This window comes from Balaenoptera acutorostrata, chromosome 3, assembly GCF_949987535.1.
Source record: "Balaenoptera acutorostrata chromosome 3, mBalAcu1.1, whole genome shotgun sequence".
NCBI classification, from domain to species: Eukaryota; Metazoa; Chordata; class Mammalia; order Artiodactyla; family Balaenopteridae; genus Balaenoptera; species Balaenoptera acutorostrata.
In genome coordinates this window covers 153,246,491-153,270,554 of record NC_080066.1, presented here as the reverse complement: position 1 = coordinate 153,270,554, position 24,064 = coordinate 153,246,491, and the positions used below count along the sequence as shown (strand labels likewise).

General features: G+C 40.6%; 1 protein-coding gene across 4 annotated transcripts in view; it reads right to left on the bottom strand.

Moving 5' to 3' along the window:
* The window catches only part of YLPM1 (YLP motif containing 1), a 69,082-nt gene extending 52,375 nt beyond the window's left edge, over positions 1-16,707 (bottom strand). For all 4 annotated transcript variants that reach the window (XR_009007406.1, XM_057542309.1, XM_057542310.1 and 1 more), the window contains exons 1-4: positions 15,671-16,707; positions 6,145-6,381; positions 4,999-5,178; positions 2,787-3,781 (exon numbers count right to left, since the gene is read on the bottom strand). Coding sequence is in view for 3 of the 4 variants with exons in the window: in XM_057542309.1 (XP_057398292.1) it covers positions 2,787-3,781; positions 4,999-5,178; positions 6,145-6,381; positions 15,671-16,543 (2,285 nt within the window). In the remaining variant the exon portion in view is untranslated. The remainder of the gene's footprint in view (positions 1-2,786; positions 3,782-4,998; positions 5,179-6,144; positions 6,382-15,670) is intronic.
* Positions 16,708-24,064: the final 7,357 nt, after the last annotated feature.

Sequence of the window (24,064 nt, the reverse complement as noted above, 5' to 3'; positions counted from 1 at the left end):
GTGCGCGAGCCTCTCACTATCGCGGTCTCTCGTTGCGGAGCACAGGCTCCAGACGCGCAGGCTCAGTAGTTGTGGCTCACGGGCCCAGTTGCTCCGTGGATCTTCCCAGACCAGGGCTCGAACCCGTGTCCCCTGCATTGGCAGGCAGATTCTCAATCACTGCGCCACCAGGGAAGCCCATATAAGTACATTTTTATAACAAAGTTAGTAATAGGCCTATGGTCTTCTCAATCTGAAGTAAGTGTTCATTCTGAAGGAGACTGACAAACCAAAGGCCCTTCAAAGGACAGTGAACAGGGACTTCCCTGGTGGTCCAGCAGTTAAAACTCCACGCTCCCAATGCAAGGGACCCAGGTTCGATCCCTGGTCAGAGAGCTAGATACCACATGCCACAACTAAAAAGATACCGCACGCCACAATGAAGATCCTGAGTGCTGCAACTAAGACCCAGCGCAGCCAAATAATCAATCAATAAATTTTTTTTTTTTAAAAGGACAGTGAACAATATAGCAAGAGAAAGCTAGCACCAATGTTAATATGAAAAGAACTTCAGTTTATTTGATGGCACAGCAGAATGGTTAAGGCGGGTGGAGGGAGACAAGAGGATGGTCTTTAAACAACGGCAGGAATACACTGTAGAAGAGGGACAGGATAATTCATTATGTGTTGCACCACACAGGCAGATCTAGAATCAACAGGCAGAAGTCAAGGCAACACAATTATGTTCAATGTAAGAAATACAATTTCTGTAAAACTGTCAGCACATCGTAGGGCAGTGTTCCTTATCACAGTGCCAATGCTCAAGCAGAGCTCATCAGCTGCTTGTCACAGGAAGCACAGTGGACTTAAGAGTGGGTCAGAAGGCCCTGGATTCTAACCCCATCTCAACCATTTATTTGCCGTGTCATCCGGGGCAATTTATTTATAACCTCTCCAAATCTCAGCTCCCTTTATCCATTTACTTCATGAGATCACTGAGAGGAATAAATGAGATAATACGTGCAAGACCTAGGATGACAAAATGCAACACAAAGGTGAGTTGCTATATAGAGGGAAAGTTGCACTAGGTAACTGCTAACTAAGATCCTCCTAGCACTGAAAGTATTAACTGTACCCTGAGGCAAAAGAAAAAAAGTTAAAGTAGGTCCTAAATTTACAACGTCAAGATCTGATAGGCGAAACAGAGAAAACGTAATTATGACAGAAAAAAGGGAGCAGGAAATCTATGTTTTATGAGGTTATAAGAACATACTTCTCATATAGCAAATCAGTCACCGTATCTAAAAGGTAATGCTCAATCCAGGAGATAAGTAGGAATTCAAATCAAGATGAAACACATGTCAAATAAATCAGGACTACAAATGCACTTGTAATCACTGACAGGATGAACATCACTGAATCACGGCATTAAACACAGTGCTTAACTAGTGCTCTTGCTCTGGGGACCCTCTGGACTCAGCTCCCACTATGTGGACTTAGGCTCTACTCTCCCACCTACATGATCCTGAGCAAGTTACCCAATCCTCTCAGCCCCAGTTTGTAAAGGGTAAATGTAGGGTATGAAACTGCCAAGTTCACAGGTTGTCGAGAAGACTCCATGGGATAATGTATGTAAAGCTTCTGACAAGGCTTCTGGTACTCAGCGGATTCACGTTAATTGCCTTTAATTAGCTTTCATTTTTGGATGGAGTTCTGTTTTCTGAATATAAACTTGGAGAACAAATAAAAAATATATTTTGTTTTCAAATATTGAAATGAGGTTTAAATTTAAAATTATGATGTAGATCCATCAACACTGAGATGGAAAACTAACCAATGCTGACAAGTGGAAAAACCAAGTTACAAAATAATACACTTAGTATGCTTCAATTTTTTATGACATATGTTTTAAAAATTATTACCTCCAGATAGTAGAATTAGGTGACTTTTACTTTTTTTCAATACTTTCCTGTCCTGTCTAAATTTTATATAAGGAGTATTTCCAGTACAATTTCCAATTGGAAAAAAATCTGATTGAAAATGTTTTTGTAAGAAAATAATCATTTAGGCCAACTTGGGGAAAAAATATTTTTACAAACTTGGAAAAATAAATTTAACACCTTTTAAAAGGTAAAAGGAAAAATTTAGAAACTACTAGTAAATGTTTTGTGTGCTTTTCTAAATAAAAATGTGGTTCAAACAAAAGAAAAACATCTCCTAAACTGAGGAAAATATAAAGGATAAAAGTTCCATGGGGGCAGGGATTGTGTCTGTTATGTTACATTCACTGCTGGAAGCACAAATATTAATAAATATTTGCTGAACAAATGGATAAAATAAAAGTCCTATTTACCCTTACACTAAATTTCATTACTTTACTTCACTAGATGCTTATTCATTTTTATCTCCAACAGCTGGCATATCATGTCACAGAAAGAAGTTACCAATCCAGTTATTTGTTACATAAACAAAAAGCAAAAAAGATCAATAAATTTAATAAAAATTGCTTTTGAAGCTGACAGTCACTAAGGAATTGATAAGCATTACTCTAAACCACTACATTCATCCTGGACTAAAATCGCTACATACAGGATAAAAGCAATGACATCAAAGAAAGGGGGGCATGTTGCCATTTCTAGATTTCATTATGTCATGTCTAATAAGTGAACAACACTAACATTATTAACTGTAAACCAGGAATGTATAATACAAAGAGAACGTAAAAACCTACTCAGCCTGTATCAGCAAAATAGCAAAACCACCACACTCCCACTCCCCACCCGCTCCCAAAAAAAAGGCAGACCTACCTTGGGCCTCTTGGACCTTCCAAGTAACTGCTTCTAGGAGGATCTGGAAGCAATCCACCTGACCTCCCTGGCATGTCCTTGACTGCAGTGATTGGCTGAGATGGAGCAGCTGAAGACTCCCCAAGTCCTTGCTCAGATGAGAATGAACTGTATGGCAGAGCAGACTTGCTCAGTGGAGCTTTAGAATTCACTTGTTCAGATGGGCCAATGGCTGATTGCAATGGAGGATGGTAAGTTGAGGGTGGGGCTGAACCAAAAGACACAGGAGTGGGAAGCAGTGCTGGTCTAGGTTTCTCTGGAACTTGTGAGTTCTGAGAACTGGAGGCTGGTGGAACTGGGGCTGTTGTTAACTGAGGAGGCATCCCTTGTGGAACTCCAGGGGGAGGCATTCCTGGAGGAGGTGTGGCTGAAGATAATGGTGGGAGGGGCATAACAGGTGGAGGTGCTGTTGAAGAGAGAGACGGTGGGGGAAGAACTGGTGGCGGCCCTGCAGAAGAGAGGGAAGGTGGGGGTAGAACTGGTGGTGGCCCTGCAGAAGACAGAGATGGAGGCATCACAGGTGGGGGCACAGAGGTTGGTAGAGAAGGTGGCATCACAGGTGGGGGCATGCCAGGTGGTGGCACTGAAGCAGGCAGGGCAGGGGGCATCACTGGTGGTGGCAATGATGGAGGCAATACCGGAGGAGGCATTGTTGGTAGAGGTGGAGGCATCTGAGAATATGGGACAAAAGGTGGTGGCATGGACATGTTCCCCATATACTGGTTCTTCATGTTCTGAAATGAATTGACTTTCTCCTGGAGATAGGTCTGAGTGGCTTTCATATGTCCCTGCCATGTTTTCCACTGCTTCTCATACTCCTGAAGCTGATCTTTATGAGGATAGGAATGAAGCTGTTCCTCCCACAGCTGAAACTCTCGCTCCCAATCTTGGTAGAGATGTTGAAACTGCTGCTGCTGCATCTCATAATGCCGCATCTGCAAATCTACAGACATGGTCTACAAATAAAGGGATAAAAATTATTTCAAGACATTCATATAAGAGAATTAATCATAAGTTAAAATATTAATGAATCAAGGGCATTTGCAGCCTTAGGAAATTAGAACACAAGACTTTGGGAGGCTAAGGATAAGCTTGTTAAATCATTTCCATGATGATCATTCGTCTTTCTCCCTCTGACTTATTTATATGTTATCACTGAGTTGGAAAAAATCTACCAAACACTAAAGCAAATACCTATCTCAGCAATAAGTATTTTTCAAGTTTTTATTACTACTATGGGTCATTTTAAATATTACTATTGAAAATGATCTGTTATAGACATATAGACGTTAAGTTTATACCTCACAGATACAAGACAAACAAGTATCTAAGTCACTTCATCTTTTGTGGTGCATTTGCTTAGGTTTTTTGTGGTGGTTGCTTTGATCTTGCTGGTGGATTTCTGCTTGTTACTGCAGTGCTTCTCAGGCAAAAACACAGGTTAACTTGAAGTAACATAAGAAGCCCTGGTTCTTCTTCTTCTTTTTTTTTTTGGCCACTGCACGGCTTACAGGACCTTAGTTCCCCGACCAGGGATTGAACCCCGCGCCCTCGGCAGTGAAAGCACAGAGTCCTAACCACTGGACCACCAGGGAATTCCTTTTTTTTTTTTTAAATTGAAGTATAGTTGATTTACAATATTGTGTAAGTTTCAGGTGTACAGCAAAAAAAAGAAAAAATATATATACACACACACACATTCTTTTTCAGATTCTTTTCCATTATAGGTTATTACAAGAGAGTGAATACAGCTCCCTGTGCTATACAGTTAAGTCCTTGTTGTTTATCTATTTTATATATAGTAGTGTGTATCTGTTAACCCCAAACTCCTAATTTAGCCCTCCCCCTGCTTTCCCCTTTGATAACCATAAGTTTGTTTCTATGTCTGTGAGTCTGTAAGAAGCACTGCTTCTTAAATCCCTTAGCAACAGTACTCTAACATCTGCCTGGGTTAACATGATCAGAAGATTCCACTATACCTGCCCTTCCCCAAGAGCATTTTCATAATACCACATTTCCCAAGCCCCCAGTAATGTGACAAATAACTACTTGGGCACTCCAGGGGAAACATCTGATATCTTTCCTTCTTCATACTTTAAATCTCTTTCATGAGAAACAAATCCCTTTAACATCCTGGGGCAATTTCCCACGTGGCAACTGAGGAAGCACTCACCTGTATATGTGGTGGATGCTGTATAATCTGCTGGTACTGTTGTAGGATCTGCTGTAACTGAGTGTGCTTCTGCATTATTCCCTGATACTGGAAGCCAACTCGATGCTGCTGGTGCTGCTGCCAGTGTGCTGCTGCAGCCTGCAACTGTTTTAACCTGGCGTCTTCTTCCGGGTCCTCAGACTAAAGATAAAAGAGAGGGCACAGTTTTTTTCTAAGTCATAAACAGCAACCAAATTAATAAGAAACCTGAATATTTTATAAAGTATTGTGTCTTAATAGTATTGTGTTATAAAGTCCAGAATCCCTGCAACTCTGAGAAAAGCTATTCTATCTTTAGATAAAATACCTAGTTCTATCTATACTGTGATCACGGATACTAATACAAAGAAATTTATAAATCCCACGGTCTTTACAAGAATAATCACCTCACTGTTCCTAAATAGGATAACCACTTCCCCAGCAGAAAGTCAATCCACAGTTACTATCCTTTTCACTATATAAGAAATCTCTTTTTCACCTTAGTCACTTTTCACAGTCACTTTTCACCAGCTGACTACAGTGTAATCATCATGTTTCAATAATGTTTCCACATAAGGCTCTTGGGAGAACAATGACCTTTGGACCAATGTGAGAACTTTCCATGTGCCAGTCAGTATGCTAAGCGACAAGGATGATCACATTTAATGCTTTAATAGCTCAATAAGAAAGCTACTATTTGAATATGCCCATTTCGTAGATGAGGAAACTGAAGCATAGAATGGTTAACTAACTTGCTCAGAATCACCACCAGCAAGTAGCAATGCCTGGACTACAGCCCGGGCAGTTTGACAATAAAAGCTGAATCTCTTAATTACTGCCCTGTGCTGCCAATACGAAAACACCCACCCTTGCATCCCTTTACTGCTTAGAGACACTCAATTCAGAAGAGTGTCTAATTCTTCACTCTCACTTAAACGACGAAAAAATGCCTTTTCTAAACCTGATATGGCATACATCTGATTATTCCACAAATGAAATTTTACATGCACTTAAAAAAAAACAAAACACATGAAAATATATATCCATTTATAACAAAGGTACATATATATATGAATCAGAAAAAAAAACAGAACTTAATAAATACCAAGTAATTAATTTCATGGTTACCTGGGGTTCCTCAGGTGGGAGAGGAGGTGGTACGTCCTCATTAGGGGGTGGTAATGGGGGCTCCTCCGATGGAGGGGGTTCTGGTACTTGGCTGGTGGCAGGTACAGTAACTTCTTCCTTTACTGGCTCAGCTGCATCCTTTGCTACAACAGGACCTTTTTTGTGTCCCGGCAAATGCACTTTTGTCCTCTGCTGCAAACTAAGCAGGTGCTGTCGATACCAATATTGCTGCTGTTCCTACAACAGAAACCATTTTTAAGTCAGAAAGAGAAAAACAAATATCATATATTAATGCATATATGTGGAACCTAGAAAAATGGTACAGATGAACCGGTTTGCAGGGCAAAAACAGAGACACAGATGTAGAGAACAAACGTATGGACACCAAGGGGGGAAAGCAGCAGGGGGTGGGGGGGGTAGTGTGATGAATTGGGAGATTGGGATTGACATGTATACACTGATGTGTATAAAATGGATGACTAGTAAGAACCTGCTGTATAAAAAAATAAATTAAATTTAAAAATTAAAAAAAAAAATTTTAATTGACAATCCTGTATATCTGCAACTTGGTTTTGACAGGGAGCTACATTTGTGTCTGTGTTCATGTATTTATACATAAGAAAAGGCAAACCTGAACTGAGAAAGGCAAATAAATAAACATGATCTTTCAATTCCTCCCCCAAATTTATATATTTAAGTTAAACCATACATGTTAATTCAACATACTTCTCTATTCTCATTAAAAAAACATGCTTTTGGAGGTGAGAGTAGTCTTTCTGATAAAAGATCAGAGTAAATCTTTTCAGTATTCATAGCTATTGTTTTTAACTTGCCTTTAGTTGGTTCAGTTTTATCCACGGGAGTCTCGTGATTAATGAATATAATAAATAGCCCTACTTCTTCTCTCTGTCTTCTCTTCTGCAGTGTCCTTCCCTCTTTTAAACACCTGCTGTATCATTAATCTTGCCATACCCAGGTATATATGCATAAATGAAAATATATTGTGTTTTAGAATGCTTTCTATTTATTTTAAAAGTTTCACTTTGTCTTCCGAGTTATACTGTAATTTGATTTTCTGGAATCTTATTTTGTGCTTCCACTTTCTAAAAATTACCACAATAATAAGTTTAATGTGGAAAAAAATTAGAAGATACAGCCTATCCTGATTATTCATGGATTCTGTATTTGTGAATTTGCCAACTTGCTAAAATTTATTTCTAACTCTAAAATCAACACTCAGGGAACTTTCACAGTCATTTGTGGACACGCGTAGATGGGCAAAAAATTAGTTATCTGACTTGCACGTTCCTGTCTGAGGCAGAACACGGCCATGCTCTGCCGTTTCGTTTAGCTCTTATATTGTAAATAAGTGTTCTTTTCAAGGTCTATTTAGGGCCACATTTTTCACATTTCTGTACTTTTTGGTTGAAGATGTTGCTGTTTAAAATGGCCCCCAAGCATTGTGCTGAAGTGCTGTCTAGTATTCCTAAGTGTGAGAACGCTATGCGCTATGATGTGCCTTAAGAAGAAAATACTTGTGTTGGATAAGCTTCTTTCAGGCATGTGTTATGGTGCTGCTGGCTGTGAGTTCAATGTTAATGAATCAACAATATACATTAAATAAGTTGTTTTTAAACAGAAACACATATAAAACAAGGTTATGTATTGATTGGTTGAAGAAAATGTGACCAAAGGCCCACAGGAACCTAACCCTGCACTTCCCCTAGGAGCAATCGTTCAGTATTCACTAATTCAGGGTTCTTGACAACTTTATAAAATATAAATACCTCAAATAAAGAGATTCAACTACAAATAAGCAATAATTAAAATCAATTTTAAAAAATCTCACCGCTCAGAAATAACTACAGGATCTTCATTATCCCCGTGTTCACTATATAATTCCCCATGGTTACAAGGTGGCATAAGGAAAAAAAAGTTGTCATAACACTAAAATATTCACTAATGAACTGCCCTATATACTTCTATAATTAACAACAGCATATAAACAAAAACAAAAGCATACATTTCTACTACAATTATAAAAATGCAGGATCTAGCAGAAGTACTACCAGTTAACAACCAAAAAGAATTTTTATAATAGGAACTGCAAAAGAGAATGACATGAATATCAAATGTTGAAAAACAGCCCCTGGAAAAATGTATAAATCCCTAAAATATTTTTTCAACATATTCAAAAACAAAATAAATGATGATAATATAAAGTTGTCACACAATTTTGTCACAAAAATTATATAGTACAGAAACCTAATCTACACTTTATTCTTTATAAACTCTAAGACTCAGCTGTTCTTTGAGCTTTATTTTTCAAGATTGTGTCCCAAATTAAATTTTTTACTTTTTACAATAAACTTTTGGTCCTTGTGTTAAATGGATTCATTTTACTTGCATTCACTGAGATTCATTATCTCTGGATAACCAGGATTTCCTATATTGTTACTATTTTACTGTATATCCTCTCCAATTTTCCACATGCAAATATACATGATACTCTTTTCTCAAGAAACATACTGTCTTGTTATCTGTTTTTTCATTCGCAGAATGTAACTGTCTTGGGAGAGAGGTGTTTCATGCTTTTCTCATATCTTGTCTGGTGCTTAAGCATAGTGCTGGAACACACAGTAGAATGTCAATAAATAGTTGCTGATCAGCTAAAGACTTCCCTTCTAGGTTACTAATTTCTATGACCTGAAACTTGCTACATCCCTTTGGAAGAGTAAATTCCATCTCACTAACTCCATCCTGAAGTTTGGGTCATGACTGGGTTTTTCTCTTTTTAATTATCATACACATAACCATCAGTTCCTGAAATATAATTACTTTTACTATTCAACATGAAAAAAATAGAAAAAAAACCCACACACTGTTCATGATAGTCAACAATTATGTGGTATTAAAACATTTTCAGGGCTTCCCTGGTGGCGCAGTGGTTGAGAATCTGCCTGCCAATGCAGGGGACGCGGGTTCGAGCCCTGGTCTGGGAAGATCCCACATGCCGCGGGGCAACTGGGCCCGTGAGCCACAGCTACTGAGCCTGCGCGTCTGGAGCCTGTGCCCCGCAACGGGAGGGGCCGCGATAGTGAAAGGCCCGCGCACCGCGATGAAGAGTGGCCCCCACTTGCCGCAACTAGAGAAAGCCCTCGCACGAACCGAAGACCCAACACAGTCAAAAAAATAAAATAAATAAATAAATAAATAAAGTAGCTATTAAAAAAAAAAAAACATTTTCAACATTCTTCCATTATTGTATGAAAATACTGAAAACAGCAACAGGCTTGTTTTTTAGCTTTAAAAAATTAATAAACTCTTTCAAGTAGAAGTTAAAAGTTTCCTTTTTTTTAAGTTACTTTGAAAGCATCACCAAAAGATACAAAGATGCAAACTATCTTTCATAAACTAGAAGCCAGTGGCTATAGACAGGAAGATTATTCAGGTCCAGATTCTTTATCAATTTATACCCACCTTATTCTCGTGCTTTCTATCTTTGTCTTAGACCTAGTCTAAGGTTAAAACCTTGTTAGGAGCTCAAGTACTTGTTGATTTACTAACAGTATGCACTGCAGATGAATTTCTACTTAATATGAACCCAATAAGCAGAAACCAGATCTAATTCAATCCTAGGACGAGGCTTTGGCACATTTTTAAAGCTCTGCAAATGAAATCATTCAGAAATGTCCTCAGTGACCCCAGAAAAGGTTGCTTTATCTCTATTTTAAAAAGGAATAGGGCTTCCCTGGTGGCGCAGTGGTTGAGAGTCTGCCTGCTAATGCAGGGGACACGGGTTCGAGCCCTGGTCTGGGAAGATCCCACATGCCACGGAGCAGCTGGGGCCGTGAGCCACAATTGCTGAGCCTGCGCGTCTGGAGCCTGTGCCCCGCAACGGGAGGGGCCGCGATAGAGAAAGGCCCGCGCACCGTGATGAAGAGCGGTCCCCGCACCGCGATGAAGAGTGGCCCCCGCTTGCCGCAACTGGAGAAAGCCCTCGCACGAACCGAAGACCCAACACAGCCAAAAATAAATAAAATAAAAAAAAAAAAAAAAAAAAAGGAATAAAACCTGCCTGGACTTGCTAATGAAGCTGAAATAGTAGCCAGTTCTTCTGAATGTCCCATTATATCAGACAACTCCATCTCATATAGGATGTTAGTTCATAGGTAGAGGAAAAATCACAGTAAATGTCACATTCAAAAAGAGATTGAATAGAGTTAAAAAGTAAGGATGTATTTGTCATAAATACCATTACCAAAAAAGGTGCTAATTAATTCAGCAAGTATTTACTGACCACTTGCTACCAGCACAGTAAGGAACTAGGTACTAAATGATTCTCCAAGTAGGGAAATATAAAGAAGGAAGGACAGGGAGAGAGAGAGAGAGGATGAATGAATGAATGGATGAATGAATGAATGAACACATGTGTCTATGTGTGTGATGTTTTAAAGATTAATTTTGAAAGGTTACCTTTCCTGTCCAGGTTGATTAGGATAAATGCCTGTAACATTAAATGTTCAATGTCATATCCTAAAGCAAGTGGGATGGGGAGGGGGGACTTGGTAAAATAATGAAGTGGATTTCCATTTTTAAAATTTATTTAAAATATATTTATTTTCAACATTTTTGAAGTTCACACTCTATTCCAGGAATTAAGGTCCCATCTCAAAAAAAAACCTCCTTTACTGTGCCTCTTCCTCCAGCTCCTGCCCACATTCTCTCTCTCTCTCTCCTTCAGTCAAACTTCTTGAAAGAGTTGTCTATACTCACCATCCCCATTTCCTCACCTTCCATCACTCCTCAAATCAATGCAATATGGCTTCAGTCACTATGAAACTGCTCCTGCCAAGGTCAACAATAATCTACATGTCAGTAAATGCAAAAGATAACTCACAGTCTTCATCTTGCTTGACCTCTCAGCAGTTACACAGCTGACTACTCCCTCCTCCTAGAAACAGTCTTCCCTTCACTTCTGTGGCACTGCACTGTCCTGATTTTCCATCCACCTATCTGGCCTTTCTTCCCATTGGTTCCCTTAGGTACTGTGGTTCTGCAGGGCTTGGCTCAATGTCCTTTAAACTTTATTCTTACTCTACACACACTCCTCAGGAGACCTCATCTATTTCTGTGCCTTCAAATACCATTTTTATGCTGATGACTCACAAGTCAATGTCTCCCAGGTCTCACTTCTAGACTCCAGACCTATATCTAACTTCTAACTGGACATCTCCATTTGGAATCTCATGTCTCAAGGATCTTAACTCAGTCAGTCTAAAACTTAACTCATCATTTTCCCTTCATCCCCAAACCTGTTCTTCCCCCTCCTGTAGGTTATTAGTATATGGAACCACCATCCACCCAGTTTCCTATCCCAGAAACCCAGGAATCGTCCTTGATGCCTCCCTCTCCACTACTACTCAATCTCCAACTGGATTCTAGCACCAAAATATTTCTCCAGTCTTTCCACTTCTCTCCATCTCCTCCATCACCATCCAAGTCCAAGCCACTACTAACTCTTGCCTGGATCACTCTATTCACTATTCTCTCTACATCACTCTTGCTCCTTTCGATTCCACTCTCCCCAAAGCAGTGTGAACTTTCAAAAAAGCCAATCTGTCACATTTGCCTATATAAAATCCTTCAGTGGCTTCCTACTCCCCTTAGGATAAAGTCCTCATAGGTCCTCCCTGGCCTGGTTTGTACCTTCAGTAAGCCCTACTTAACTTAATTCTTTGAACTCTTATCTGGTTATTTCCTACCCATTCTTCAGGTTTCATTTAAATATTACTTGCAAAGGGAGGTCTCTTCAATTAGGTTAGCGCTCCCAGCTATATTCAATCATTTGAAAAATATATATTCTTCACCTACTATGTGCTAGACCCTGAGCAAGGCCTTGTGAATACAACGGTGAGCTTAAAAAAGCTCACCTTTTCCTAATCCTTATGGAATGGTCTAGTGATATTTTCTAATTCCACAGCACCTTACACGTCTTCAATTACTTTTTAAATGTCTTTTCCCCGCACTGGAACAAGTGAATGAGGGCAGGTACCTTGTCTATTTTGTTCACCATTTCATCTCCAGTACTAAGCACAGTTCTTGGCACACAGTTGTTACTCAATATATATTTGAGTATTAAATAGTGACTAAAAACTCTAATCAAAGTCAACAGCTTTACCTAAATAAGTTTTAAGAATAAAAGAATAAATCACAGTTCATTAAAAAAAGACCAGTATGCATTTTACCTAGCCAGTCCTTGAAACACACAGAAAAGTTAATTCTTCAAAAAAGACACATTCCATTATATCACCACTTTACTCTGAAAACTAGAAATTAAATGGAAGAATATCAAGCACTTATCCTGTCTTTTCTATGCTAACTGTATTTCCAACCAAACAGCCTTAGTTTGTGAGTGAAAGTTTTTCTTTACAGAATTCCTTATGGTAAATATAGAAAAAACAGCAGGAAAAAAATCACCATATTGCAACCTCTAACAAAGAAATAATTTACTCAAGCAAAGACCATCAAAAGATGAACCACTAGATGAAATATGAGATGCAAGACTGACGGGAAGCTTTACAGCAGAGAAACCAGTCACCCCCCTTGATCAATACTGGCACCACTAACTATGGGACAACCAGGCACTGAGTGACTCCTGATGGGATGCAAATGAAGTACACAGCACTACCTAGGTTACGAAGTACACTTGACAAAAGAAAGGTGAACTTAAATCTAAGAAGGCTGCACAGTTAATGCCTAGTTTACAAAAAACATGGGAGAGAGAGGAACAAGTCAAATGACACCAACGAGACAGCAGACAAATCAAAGACGTGGGACATTCTACAGGATAACTAACACAGATTTTTCATCAAGCTCAATGGCAAGGGTAGAGAAACAGAATAGGAGAGACTGACCTAAATCAGGGATTCTTAAGTGAGAGTGATTTTGCCCCCCAGGGGATATTTGGCAATATCTGGAAACATTTTTGTTAGTCACAACTGGGGGCTGCTACTGGCATCTCGCAGGTAGAGGCCAGAGATGCTGCTAAACATCCTACAATGCACAAGACAGCCCCACAACAGAATTATTCTGCCCCAAAATGTCTATATTGAATCCCAATTTGAACAAACCATCAAAACTTTATTAAGTCCATGGGGGAATTTTAACATGGATAATATCAAGGAATTATTTTTATTAGTATGATGAGACAATAGGGGAAATCTGAACAGATCTGGTATTAGATGATAGAAACTTGTTAATTTTGTTAGGTGTTATAACGTGTTTACCTTAGAAAAAGTCCTTTAAAAAAAATGTCTAAGAATGTAGGAATGAAATGATGTGAGATCTAAGATTCATTTAAAAATATTTCAGCAAGAACAACAGTAAAGGCCTAGGTGAAGCATACATGGCAAAATCTTGATAGCTGTTGAATCTGAGTGATGGGTATATGGGGAGAATCATACCATTTTCTCTACTTTTGTGCATGTTTAAAATCTTTCACCATAAAAAAATTTTTAATGAAATATTCCAAAAATAAAATATGAATCAACAAAGAAGGGTTCATTGTCAGAGATTGGCACTGGCATGAAGAAAATGTTTACCACCTAATAAACCAAAGTATCCTAAGTCTAGAACACGACAACTCTTGTATCTTATTCAACAAAACTTTGTGGAGAGCCGACAATCGGCAAGACACTGTCCTAGGTGCTACAGGGGATAAAAAGGTAAGTGAGGCAGTCTCTGTCTGCAAGGGACTTACAATCTGAAGAACAGAACCAAACCACATGGGTAAGCTGAAGCACGGCTTCAGAGAGACCCTGATATTTGAGATGTGCCTCGAAAGCAATACAACTGTAAGGGGGGAGAGAGGGTTGAGGAAGTTGGGATGAATTCTAGAGAGAGGTAAAAAAAACCTAAAGAGGCTTAGCAAGGGCCTTCTTGATCTGGCCCATTCACACCTCTCAAATCTCATCTTCCACCACTTTCTTTACGGCTATCATCAAACAATCTGAGGCACTGAATAGTCAAAGCACTAAAAAAAGTTCACCATAGACAAGGGTACAAAGACAGAAAAACAAAAACAGTGTTCGTGCTAAACATTCATATTAAGGACCGGTCTGATTCCCGCCCCCATCCCCCACTACCGAAAAACAATTCATTTGTCTAAGAGGCCAGAAAAAGTCCAGTAGAGATGAGGATATAAATGTCATATTTTGGCTTGGACTAACTCTGAGAGTGCTGGACAATAAAAGCACTGGAAATTTCAGAGTGGGGTGGTAAAGGGGGCAGAAATTCCATCTCTATTATAATGGAGGAATCTGGAGAAATAACCTAATGGATAGTACTAATTTGGTGTAAGCTAACAGAATCTCTCATTCTACTGTTTTATCCCAGCATCTCAAGTGTTTTCTCCTGATGATGTGCCAAGCACCACATCCTGCTTACTTAAAACAACCTGTTTCTCTTCTTAATTTCTAATGCCAAACCACTGTAAAATTAGAATAATATCTTTTGGAAATCTTTATATGTAAATCTGAGCTTGTAGATTAAAAGATTCTCTTTTTTCATGAGGGAATCTAGGTAGATTAGTAATTGCTGAAAGTGTCTATTTTAAGAAACCAAAACAAATTATTTCTTCCACTTTAATTGTATCTTCTTTCTTAAGAAAGGAATTCATTTATTACTGCTACCCTATCAATCTTTGACAGGGAAGCATCACTTGAAAGAGAAGTTTAGAGGAATGGCTCTCTCATGAATGAAGAGATGTCACGACCATTTTTTTAAAACTTGGCCGAATTCCAAGGCTGTTACTGTGGAGTAAATGGTAACAACAATGCAATGCAGCAAATTGGTCATGTCTTAAAACTATCTTTCAGTGATGTGAGAAAAGGATGTATGGGTCAGTTCCTTAAATGACCAACAGATTCCCAAAAAGGTCAAATATGTAGACTTCCCTAGGTATTGCATATATATCTATAAACATAATTAGGATGTTCCTGATTAGAACAAGATTTCCATCCTTCATTTGCTGAGACTTCTTAATTCAGGAAGCTGACAGCTATCAGTGGCCCTTAATTTTCTTTTAAAGAAACTAACTGGTCATAAGATTCATATGCATTTCAGGTGTCAGCCCTTTGAGAAACTTCTTTTTTATGCTGCCTCTCAAATAGAATTTTAGTTTAAGTTACAATTAAACAACAACAACAAAAAAGCCCTTTGCAACAGCAACAAAACCTAGAAGCATGGTCAAAGGAAACCAAGGAATATATCTGAGAAGTAACTCTTGAGCCACCCCATCACTCTGGTGTCTAGAAATATCTTCAAACACTGTTCTTTTAATAATCCACATTTAGCTAATTAAAAAGCTGGGATGTCAGACCTTTGACTTTTATGGAATCCTCTGGAGTGTAAATTAGCTAGTTATTGTGTGTCGGAATTAGGCTAAGCGCTGGGTACAGCCCCCAGGCCTGCTCACTTAGGGCCCTCTAGGTGAGAGACGCAGCTTGGGCAGATGTTTTCTTACCTGTGGAGTCATCGTAGAGGGATCTGGCTCAGGGGCAGCTTGCTGCTGTTCAGCACTCTTGTTCTTGGCCCCGCTCTCCAAACGCTCTTGCTGGACAGTTGTCTTATTCCCAGAAGGGGCGGACGACGGTGGCGGAGCTAGCAGCTGGGATTTAGAATGGCCTTGGGAGGGGCGGGAAGGAGATGCCTGAGAAGAGGGCAAGTAGGACTGGGAATGGCTCAAATAGGACTGCGAGGAGGAGGAAGAGGAAGAATAAGATGGGGTGGGCGCCAGGTAGGACTGGGAAGGTGGGGACTGAGAAGGGGACGGCTGAGCGGGAGGCAGGTAGGGCTGAGACGAGGCCGGGGGGTAGTACGAGGGTGGTGGCTGAGGTGGAGGCATGTAAGATTGAGACGGGGGCATGTAAGACCCCGGCGGTACTGGGGGAGATTCAGGGGGAGAATCCAGCTCCATGGGAACCAAACCAGGAGGCCCGTCTCGTTGGTGGTGGAGCATCTGGTGTTTGTACTGCTGCTGCTTCTGATAGCTGAGAGCCGGCCCAGGTGGAGGGGGCATCGGTGGCGGCGGTGGCTGCCAGTCCCCGTAGCCGGCCCCCGGCATCACCGGCGGGGGCGGCAGGGGGGGCGGAGGAAGGTGATGGGGCTGGAGCACGCACTGCATTTGCTTCTGGTGCATCTGCTGCAGCTGCTGGAGCTGCGCCAGGTGCTGCTCGCGGAAGCTCATGAAGCCAGAAGAGGAGGGGGCCGCGGGAGTCGTCGAGCTCGAGTACCCGGGCCCCGGCGAGGCCTCAGGAAGCGCCACCGGCGGTGGCGGCGGGACCGGCGGCGGCGGATAGTGGCTGCTCCCGCCATACCGGCCCCAATTCGGGTACATATCGGAGAAGAAGGCGCAGCGCTCGTCCCGGCGTCGTTACGCGTCGCAACCGACCTCCAGGAGCTGCAGCGGCGACGGCGACAGCCGGAACTCGCGGCGCCTACAGGCCCCGGAGCGTGTAAACGGAGCGCGCCAGTGCGCCGGCGCTACCGAGCTGCGCCCGCGACCGGGAAGGCGGGGACGGTACCGGGGCGATTACGCCTGCGCAGTAGCCACCGAGAGGAGAACAAAGGCAAGATAGAGCGGCCCTTTGCTTGGCCACTCTCGGTTGCCATCTTCCTTCCGGTTCGGATAATGTAGGGGCGAGTAGAATGTTCCTATATAGCCAAGGAACCATAGAGTCTCACAGCTGAGAGCGGTGGTAGAGATCGTATCGCTCTACGGGTTCGTTTTTGAATGGAAAAAAAAAAAAAAGGTTCCATTCACAATAGCAACAATAACAAAAAACCATGAAGCAGGTAGGAATAACACTAATAAGAAATATGCAGAATCTATATAAAGGAAACTACAGAACTGTACAGACTCATATCCGAGTGGAATAAAATTAGACTTGAAATAATGGAGAGGTTTACCATGGTTCTGAATGAAAAGAGGAAAAATTATAAAGATGTCAGTTCTTCTCAAATTAAGTGAATAGACTTAATTCAATTCTAACAAAAAATCCAATTAGGAACAAATCTGTGAAGATGTATTCTGAAGACAGAATGTAAGAGTACATCAATTCCTGCAGGTATTGTAAAAGGGAAGAAAGGGAATTCTTTAGAATAATTCAACGCAGAAGAATTTATGTTGGAGAATATCAGTCAAAGGAAAGATAGCAAAAGCCAGATAACAAGATTGTCTAGAGAGGACCAGATTGGATTTAGAAAATAATCCAATCTCATGCAATACGAACTATGAACCCATGTGGCTTGAGAGAATCACTGAAAAACAAAGCTGATACACACTGAATTCTGAAAACAAAACAAAACAAAAATCTACCTAACTCTGAGACTTTTAAGTGTGTCAATGTGTCAGCTGTGCACCACTTAAAGGTTTGACCTTGCTTCCATCTTAATAACCCAGATCTTCACCTCTCATAGGAGGTGGATGTGAGCTGAAAGTGGGGCAGCTAAGTTTCCTTTGGAAGAAAGAGCTTTTCATTCTCAAATAGGAATTTAGCTGTGTTTCTTTTAGCTTTTATTGAAATATAAAATATATACATAAAATTACAAATCATAGTGTACAGCTTAGTGAATTTTCACAAACCAATCACACTTGTGTACAGATCAAGAAACAGAACATTACCCAACTCAGAAATCCCACTTGTAATTTTAATATTTTCAATTGAAATTCTGTTTGAAAACTATAAAAATAAATGTAATTTACTATAGAACAGACAAGGAGAAAATCAGATGATCATCTCATTAGATGCAGAAAAAAATGTTTTCTTTCATTTCATAAATTTCAATATCCATTTATGATTTTTAAAAAGATTTGCAAGCCAGAAATAAAAGGAAACTTCCTTAATCTTATACAGAGTATTTACTAAGAAAACTACAACCAACATCACAGTTAATGCTAAAAAGTTGTAAGTTTTCCCACTGAGATCAAGAACAGATGTCCACTGCTATCATGTCTGTTATGGGTTGAACTGTGTCCCCCCCCATCCCCCAAAAAAAGATGTTTAAATCCTAACCCCCAGCACCTCAGAATGTGACCTTATTTGGAAATAGGGTTGTCCCAGGTGTAATTAATTACGATGAAGTCATACTGGAGTAGGATGGGCCCAAGTAGTCTCCTTATAAGATGGCCATTTGAAGACAGCACACAGAGAGAATGCCATGTGATAGTGAAGGCAGAAATGGAGTTATGCAGCTGCAAGCCAAAGTATGGAATAAATGGAATTCTCATATGCTGCTGGTGGGAGTGTAAATTGGGGTGACTACTCTGAAATACTATTTGGCACTATCTACTAAAGCTGAACAGCCCCAGAGCCTATGACCCAGGAATCCGACTCCTAAACATATAACCAACAGAAATGCATATATATGTTCACCAGAAGACATGTACAAGAATGTTCACAGCAACATTATTTGTAATGGCTGAAAACTGGAAAACAACACAAATGTCTACCTACACTAGAATAGATAATCAAATTGTGGTATATTTGTACAATGGAATACAAAACACCAAAGAGACTGAATGATCTATAACTACATGAAACCACTCAGATGAATCTCACAATGTTGAGCAAAAGAAGCTAGACGGAAAAGAATATATGCTATATGTTTTCACATATGTAAGTTCAAAAATAGACAAAATTTATATATAGTGTTAGAATTCAGGACAGTGGAGGGATAGTGACTGAAAGGGAGGTGCTAATGCTGTTTCTCGATCTGGGTGCTTGTTACGTAGGTATGGTCAGTTTATGAAAAGTTCATCAAGCTGAACCACTTTTGATTTGTGCACTTTTCTGTTTGTATAATTCAATAATAATGTACCTCCAAGAAAATTGTGAAAGATGGAAGTTCAAAAGAATATTTACTGTAAAATTGACTTTACATATGGTTCAAAAATAGACAAAATTAAATCATGGGCTTCCCCGGTGGCGCAGTGGTTGAGAATCTGCCTGCCAATGCAGGGGACACGGGTTCGAGCCCTGGTCTGGGAAGATCCCACATGCCACGGAGCAACTAGGCCCGTGAGCCACAATTACTGAGCCTGCGCATCTGGAGCCTGTGCTCCACGACAAGAGAGGCCGCGATGAGAGGCCCGCGCACCGCAATGAAGAGTGGTCCCCACTTCCGCCGCAACTAGAGAAAGCCCTCGCACAGAAACGAAGACCCAACACAGCCATAAATAAACAAACAAACAAACAAAAAAATTAAATCATAATCTTAAAAGTGAAAGTAGGGACTTCCCTGGCGGTCCAGTGGTTAGGGTTCTGCACTCCCATTGCAGGGGGCACGGATTCAATCCCTGGTTGGGGAACTAAGATCCTGCATGCCACACGGTGAGGCCTAAAAAAAAAAAAAGAAAAGAAAAAAGGAAGGTAGTGGTTGCCTTTGGGGAGAAGGAAAAGGGTAGTGACCAAGAGGGGTCACAAGTAGGGTTTTAAGTGATAATAATGTTCTGTTTCTTGAACCAAGTGGTAATTACATAAATATTTGCTTTGTTAAAACTTACTGAGCTGTAAATTTATCCTTTGCGCTTTCCTGTTTCTGTTTTGTACCTCACAATTTTTTTTAAAGTTTTTAAGAGTGGGAAGGAGAAGAAAAGTGATGGTAGCGGAAGACAAAGAAAGATGAGATTAGGTTGAGGAAGGCAGGAAGCTTTCTCTTTGCCTTTTCCTTTCCTACCTGGCATGGTAGGTTCTAGCTGTCAGGCCCCAGGCCCTCTATCCAGAAACCCTCCCTCAGCAAGGCACCTAATAGGGAAACAGCAACGCTGTTTAAAACAGGCCCTTCCATGTTCCCCTCATTGTTTCAAGATAGATTTCATCATTGTTCTAGATCCTATAGGAAATCCTGTCTGCTACATTCTTTTTTAAAATATAAATTTATTTATTTATTTATTTTATTTTTGGCTGCGTTGGGTCTTTGTTGCCGTGCGCGGGCCTTCTTTAGTTGCGGCAAGCAGGGCCTTCTCATTGCAGCGGCTTCTCTTGTTGTGGAGCACCGGCTCTAGGCGCGCGGGCTTCAGTAGTTGTGGCATACGGGCTCAGTAGCTGTGGCTCACGGGCTTAGTTGCTCCGCAGTACGTGGGGTCTTCCCAGACCAGGGCTCGAACCTGTGTCCCCTGCATTGGCAGGCGGATTCTTAACCACTGCATCATCAGGGAAGCCTCTATCTGCTACATTCTTACACTTAAGGAACTAACAAGAAGACTCATTGTTTGTGTAATACTCTCCTCATGACATTTTAGTAACATTGATTTCACGTTATATGACCAACCCCAAGCCCATTTTTTAGAGACTAATTTTACTAATCTAGAATGCAAAAAGTAAAGAACAATGAACACATAAAGTGCTCTTATTCAAAATGAAATAAGGGATGAATTATAGCACAAATCACACAGATTCGGTTTTGTGTGGGAAACTCTGGCGGGGGGGGGGGTCAGCTGTTAATTGTCAATGCTGTCAAAATCAACTCAGCATGAGCCTTCTCTGGGTTAGGTTTATAATCCAGCTGCCCGGGACTTTCCTGGTGGCCCAGTGGATAAGACTCTGCGCTCCCAATGCAGGGGGGGGGGGCCAGGGTTCGACCCATGTTCAGGGAACTAGATCCCACATGCCACAACTTAAAGGGCTTGCATACTGCAACTAAGACCCGGTGCAGCCAAATAAATATATAAATATTAAAAAAAAAATCCAGCTGCCCTTCTTTCCTTATGTTTCATTCTTGCTGTTACTAGGGAGACTTGGGTGAGGGCTGGGACAAGGGGGTGACATTTGATTGGTTAGTGGTTTGAAACCATATTCTGATTGGCTGGTGGCTTGCGTATTATTTTGTGGAATAAAATCCCTGCTACCTGTTGCAGCTTGTACCATTCTAAACAACAGGATCTAGAGGCAGATTATCTGCTATTGGACCCCTTAAGATTTGGGATGGATAGTGTCTAGGCTCAGGGTAACCTGGTCATATATAACCTTGGCAGTGTGCGTGAGTACTTCTTTCCCTTCTTATCACCATGGAGTCACGCCTTCATTTTATCCTAAAAAAAAACTCCATAGGTGTTAATAAGTAATCTCAATTGCATGTGGTCAGTCCTTCATTCTCAATGGATCTGCACAGTTTAGGAGAGCCTGTAACTTGAGAGTAGTTGATTCCTTACAGTTCTTTGGATGTTATCCATAGCAGCAGCTAAAACTTTAAAAGAAATATATTTGGAAAGATATTATAGAAGTCACAAAACAGACAAGAAGGCCATATAACTAGGTCTAGGAGCAGGAAAAAGCCAATCCAGGAGCTATTCTACTATCAAAACTCTGGATGCTGTATGAAACAAGGTTAAACTCTTTTTTTTTTTTTTCCTTTAGCCACTCAATGCCTTCTCAGATAGAGGGGATGGTGAGAGTGTTGCAGGAAGGGGGACCTGTTCCAGGGCCAGGAGTGGACTCTTGTCTAACACTCAGAAATGAATTGTCTGAGGAGGCACACATGCTGACAAAACAAGACTTTATTGGGAAGGGGCACTAAGGTGGAGAGCAGGAGGGTAAGGGAACCCAGGAGGACTCTCTGCCACGTGGCTTGCAGTCTCGGGTTTTATGGGAATGGGGTTAGTTTCCGGGTTGTCTCTGGCCAATCATTCTGACTCAGGGTCCTTCCTGGTGGCTCGCGCATCGCCAGGCCAAAATGAATTCCAGCGAGGATTCTGGGAGGTTGGAAGGACATATGGATTGGCATCTCCTCTCTCCTTTTGACCTTTCCCGAATTCTTCCATTTGGTGGTTGCTTGTTAGTTCTGCGTTCCTTACCAGGACCTCCTGTTTAAGATAACTCATGCAAGTGGTTACTATGTTGCCTGGCCAGGGCTGGCGGTTTCAGTCACTGTTTCCCCTAACAAGGGGAAGGATTCTCCAATTCTCCCTTCAGCATCTACAGTGAAAAGGCTGGGCACCCTGATCTAAATCCTAATACAACTGCATATAATTTGAGTGTAATATGCCAAGAAAAAAGTCTGGGTACTGTTAGAAAGGAGGAGTGGATGTGAGCAAACAAAAGCAACAAATATCCACTCCCCGGGGGAAGGGCTTCCATTTTCAGGCAAATGTATTCAAAGACCTGGGCATAAAAAGGAGATTAGCATTATCAGTCAAATGCAAAAAGAATACCACCACAAAGATTTTGAGAGAGAATAAACAGAGGCTTTCTGAGCAAGGAAAAATTGGGAATGATTTTAAAATCAAAGAATAAATGTATTAATTAGGAAGTAGTCCAAGCTGCTATAGCAATGAGACACTGAAGTACAGTGGAGTAAGCAAAACAAAAGTTCATTTTCACTCATAGAACAATTCAGAGGTAAGCAGTCCAAAGCTGTCATCTTCAACCTAAAGCTTCCATCTCTGGGTTCAAGGTGGCTGCTCTGGCTCCTGCCATCAAATCTGCATCTAGTCAGTGGGGAGGTAGAATGGGTTAGGGGAGCATACCTTTTAAAAAAAAATTTTTTTTAATTAATTAATTTATTTATTTTTGGCCATATCAGGTCTTAGCTGCGACGCGCAGGCTCTTCGTTATGATGCGCAGTCTCTCTAGTTGTGGTGTGTGTGCTCAGCAGTTGCGGCACGTGGACTTAGTTGCCCTGCAGCATGTGCGATCTTAGTTCCCTGACCAGGGGTCTAACGCCCCCTGCAGTGGAAGCGCAGAGTCTCAACCACTGGACGGTCAGGGAAGTCCCAAGGAGCATGCCTTTTAAGGTCATAACCCAGAAGAGATACTTATCATTTTCAGTTACACCCTGTTGGCTACAACTTAAATGGTAGGCCATGCCTAACTGCAAGGAAGGCTGGGAAATAAAATTTCTACTTGGGCAACCCAAATAAAACTCATAAGACCTATTATTAAAGGAAGAAGGGAAGAGTGAATGCTGGGACAGTTGGCAATATCTGTTACACTGACAATGACAAGTTCTAATAAGGTTGTGGAGCAACAGAAACTCCCACACTATTTATGGGAGTACGAATGTGTACAGTACTTAAAGAATAATTTGAGAATATATTATCTTCAATAATTTGAAGACATACAATGCCTTATGACACAATTTCACTTCTAAGTATATTATCTTGGACTACAGATACTTTTTTACATATGTACAAGGAGGCATGTAAAAGAATAAAGCTCTGTTTGTAGTATTAAAAACTGCAAAAATATGAATAAACAAATTGTTTAATATTCACACAGTGAAATATCATACAGCAATTAAGGTGAGTGAACTAAAGCTAAAACTAACATGGATGAATCTCACAAACATAACTCAGAAAAAAAGAGAAAGTTGCAAAAAACTATATACTGGATATATACCCCAAAGAATTGAAAGCAGAAACTTGAACAGGTATTTGTACACCCATATTCATAGCAGTATTATTCACAATGGCCAAAAGGTGGAAGCAACCCAAGTGCCCCATCCACAGATGAATGGATAAACAAAATGTGGCTTATACATACAATGGAATATTATTCAACCTTAAAAGGAAGGAAATTCTGATACATGTTACAACGTGAATGAATCTTGAACATTATGCCAAGTGAAATAAGCCAGTCACAAAAGGACAAATACTATATGATTCCACTTATATGAGGTAACTAGAGTAGTCAAATTCATGAAGACAAAAAATAGAATCAGGATTGATAGGGGTTGGGGGAAGGGAGGAATTGGAAGTTTTTGTTTAATGGGTACAGAGTTTCAGTTTTAGAAAACAAAAAAATTTGGAGTTGGACGGTGGTGATGGTTGCACAACAGTGTGAATGTACTTAATGCCACTGAACTGTACACTTGAAAATGGTTAACATGGTGAATTTTATGTTATGTATATTCTACCACA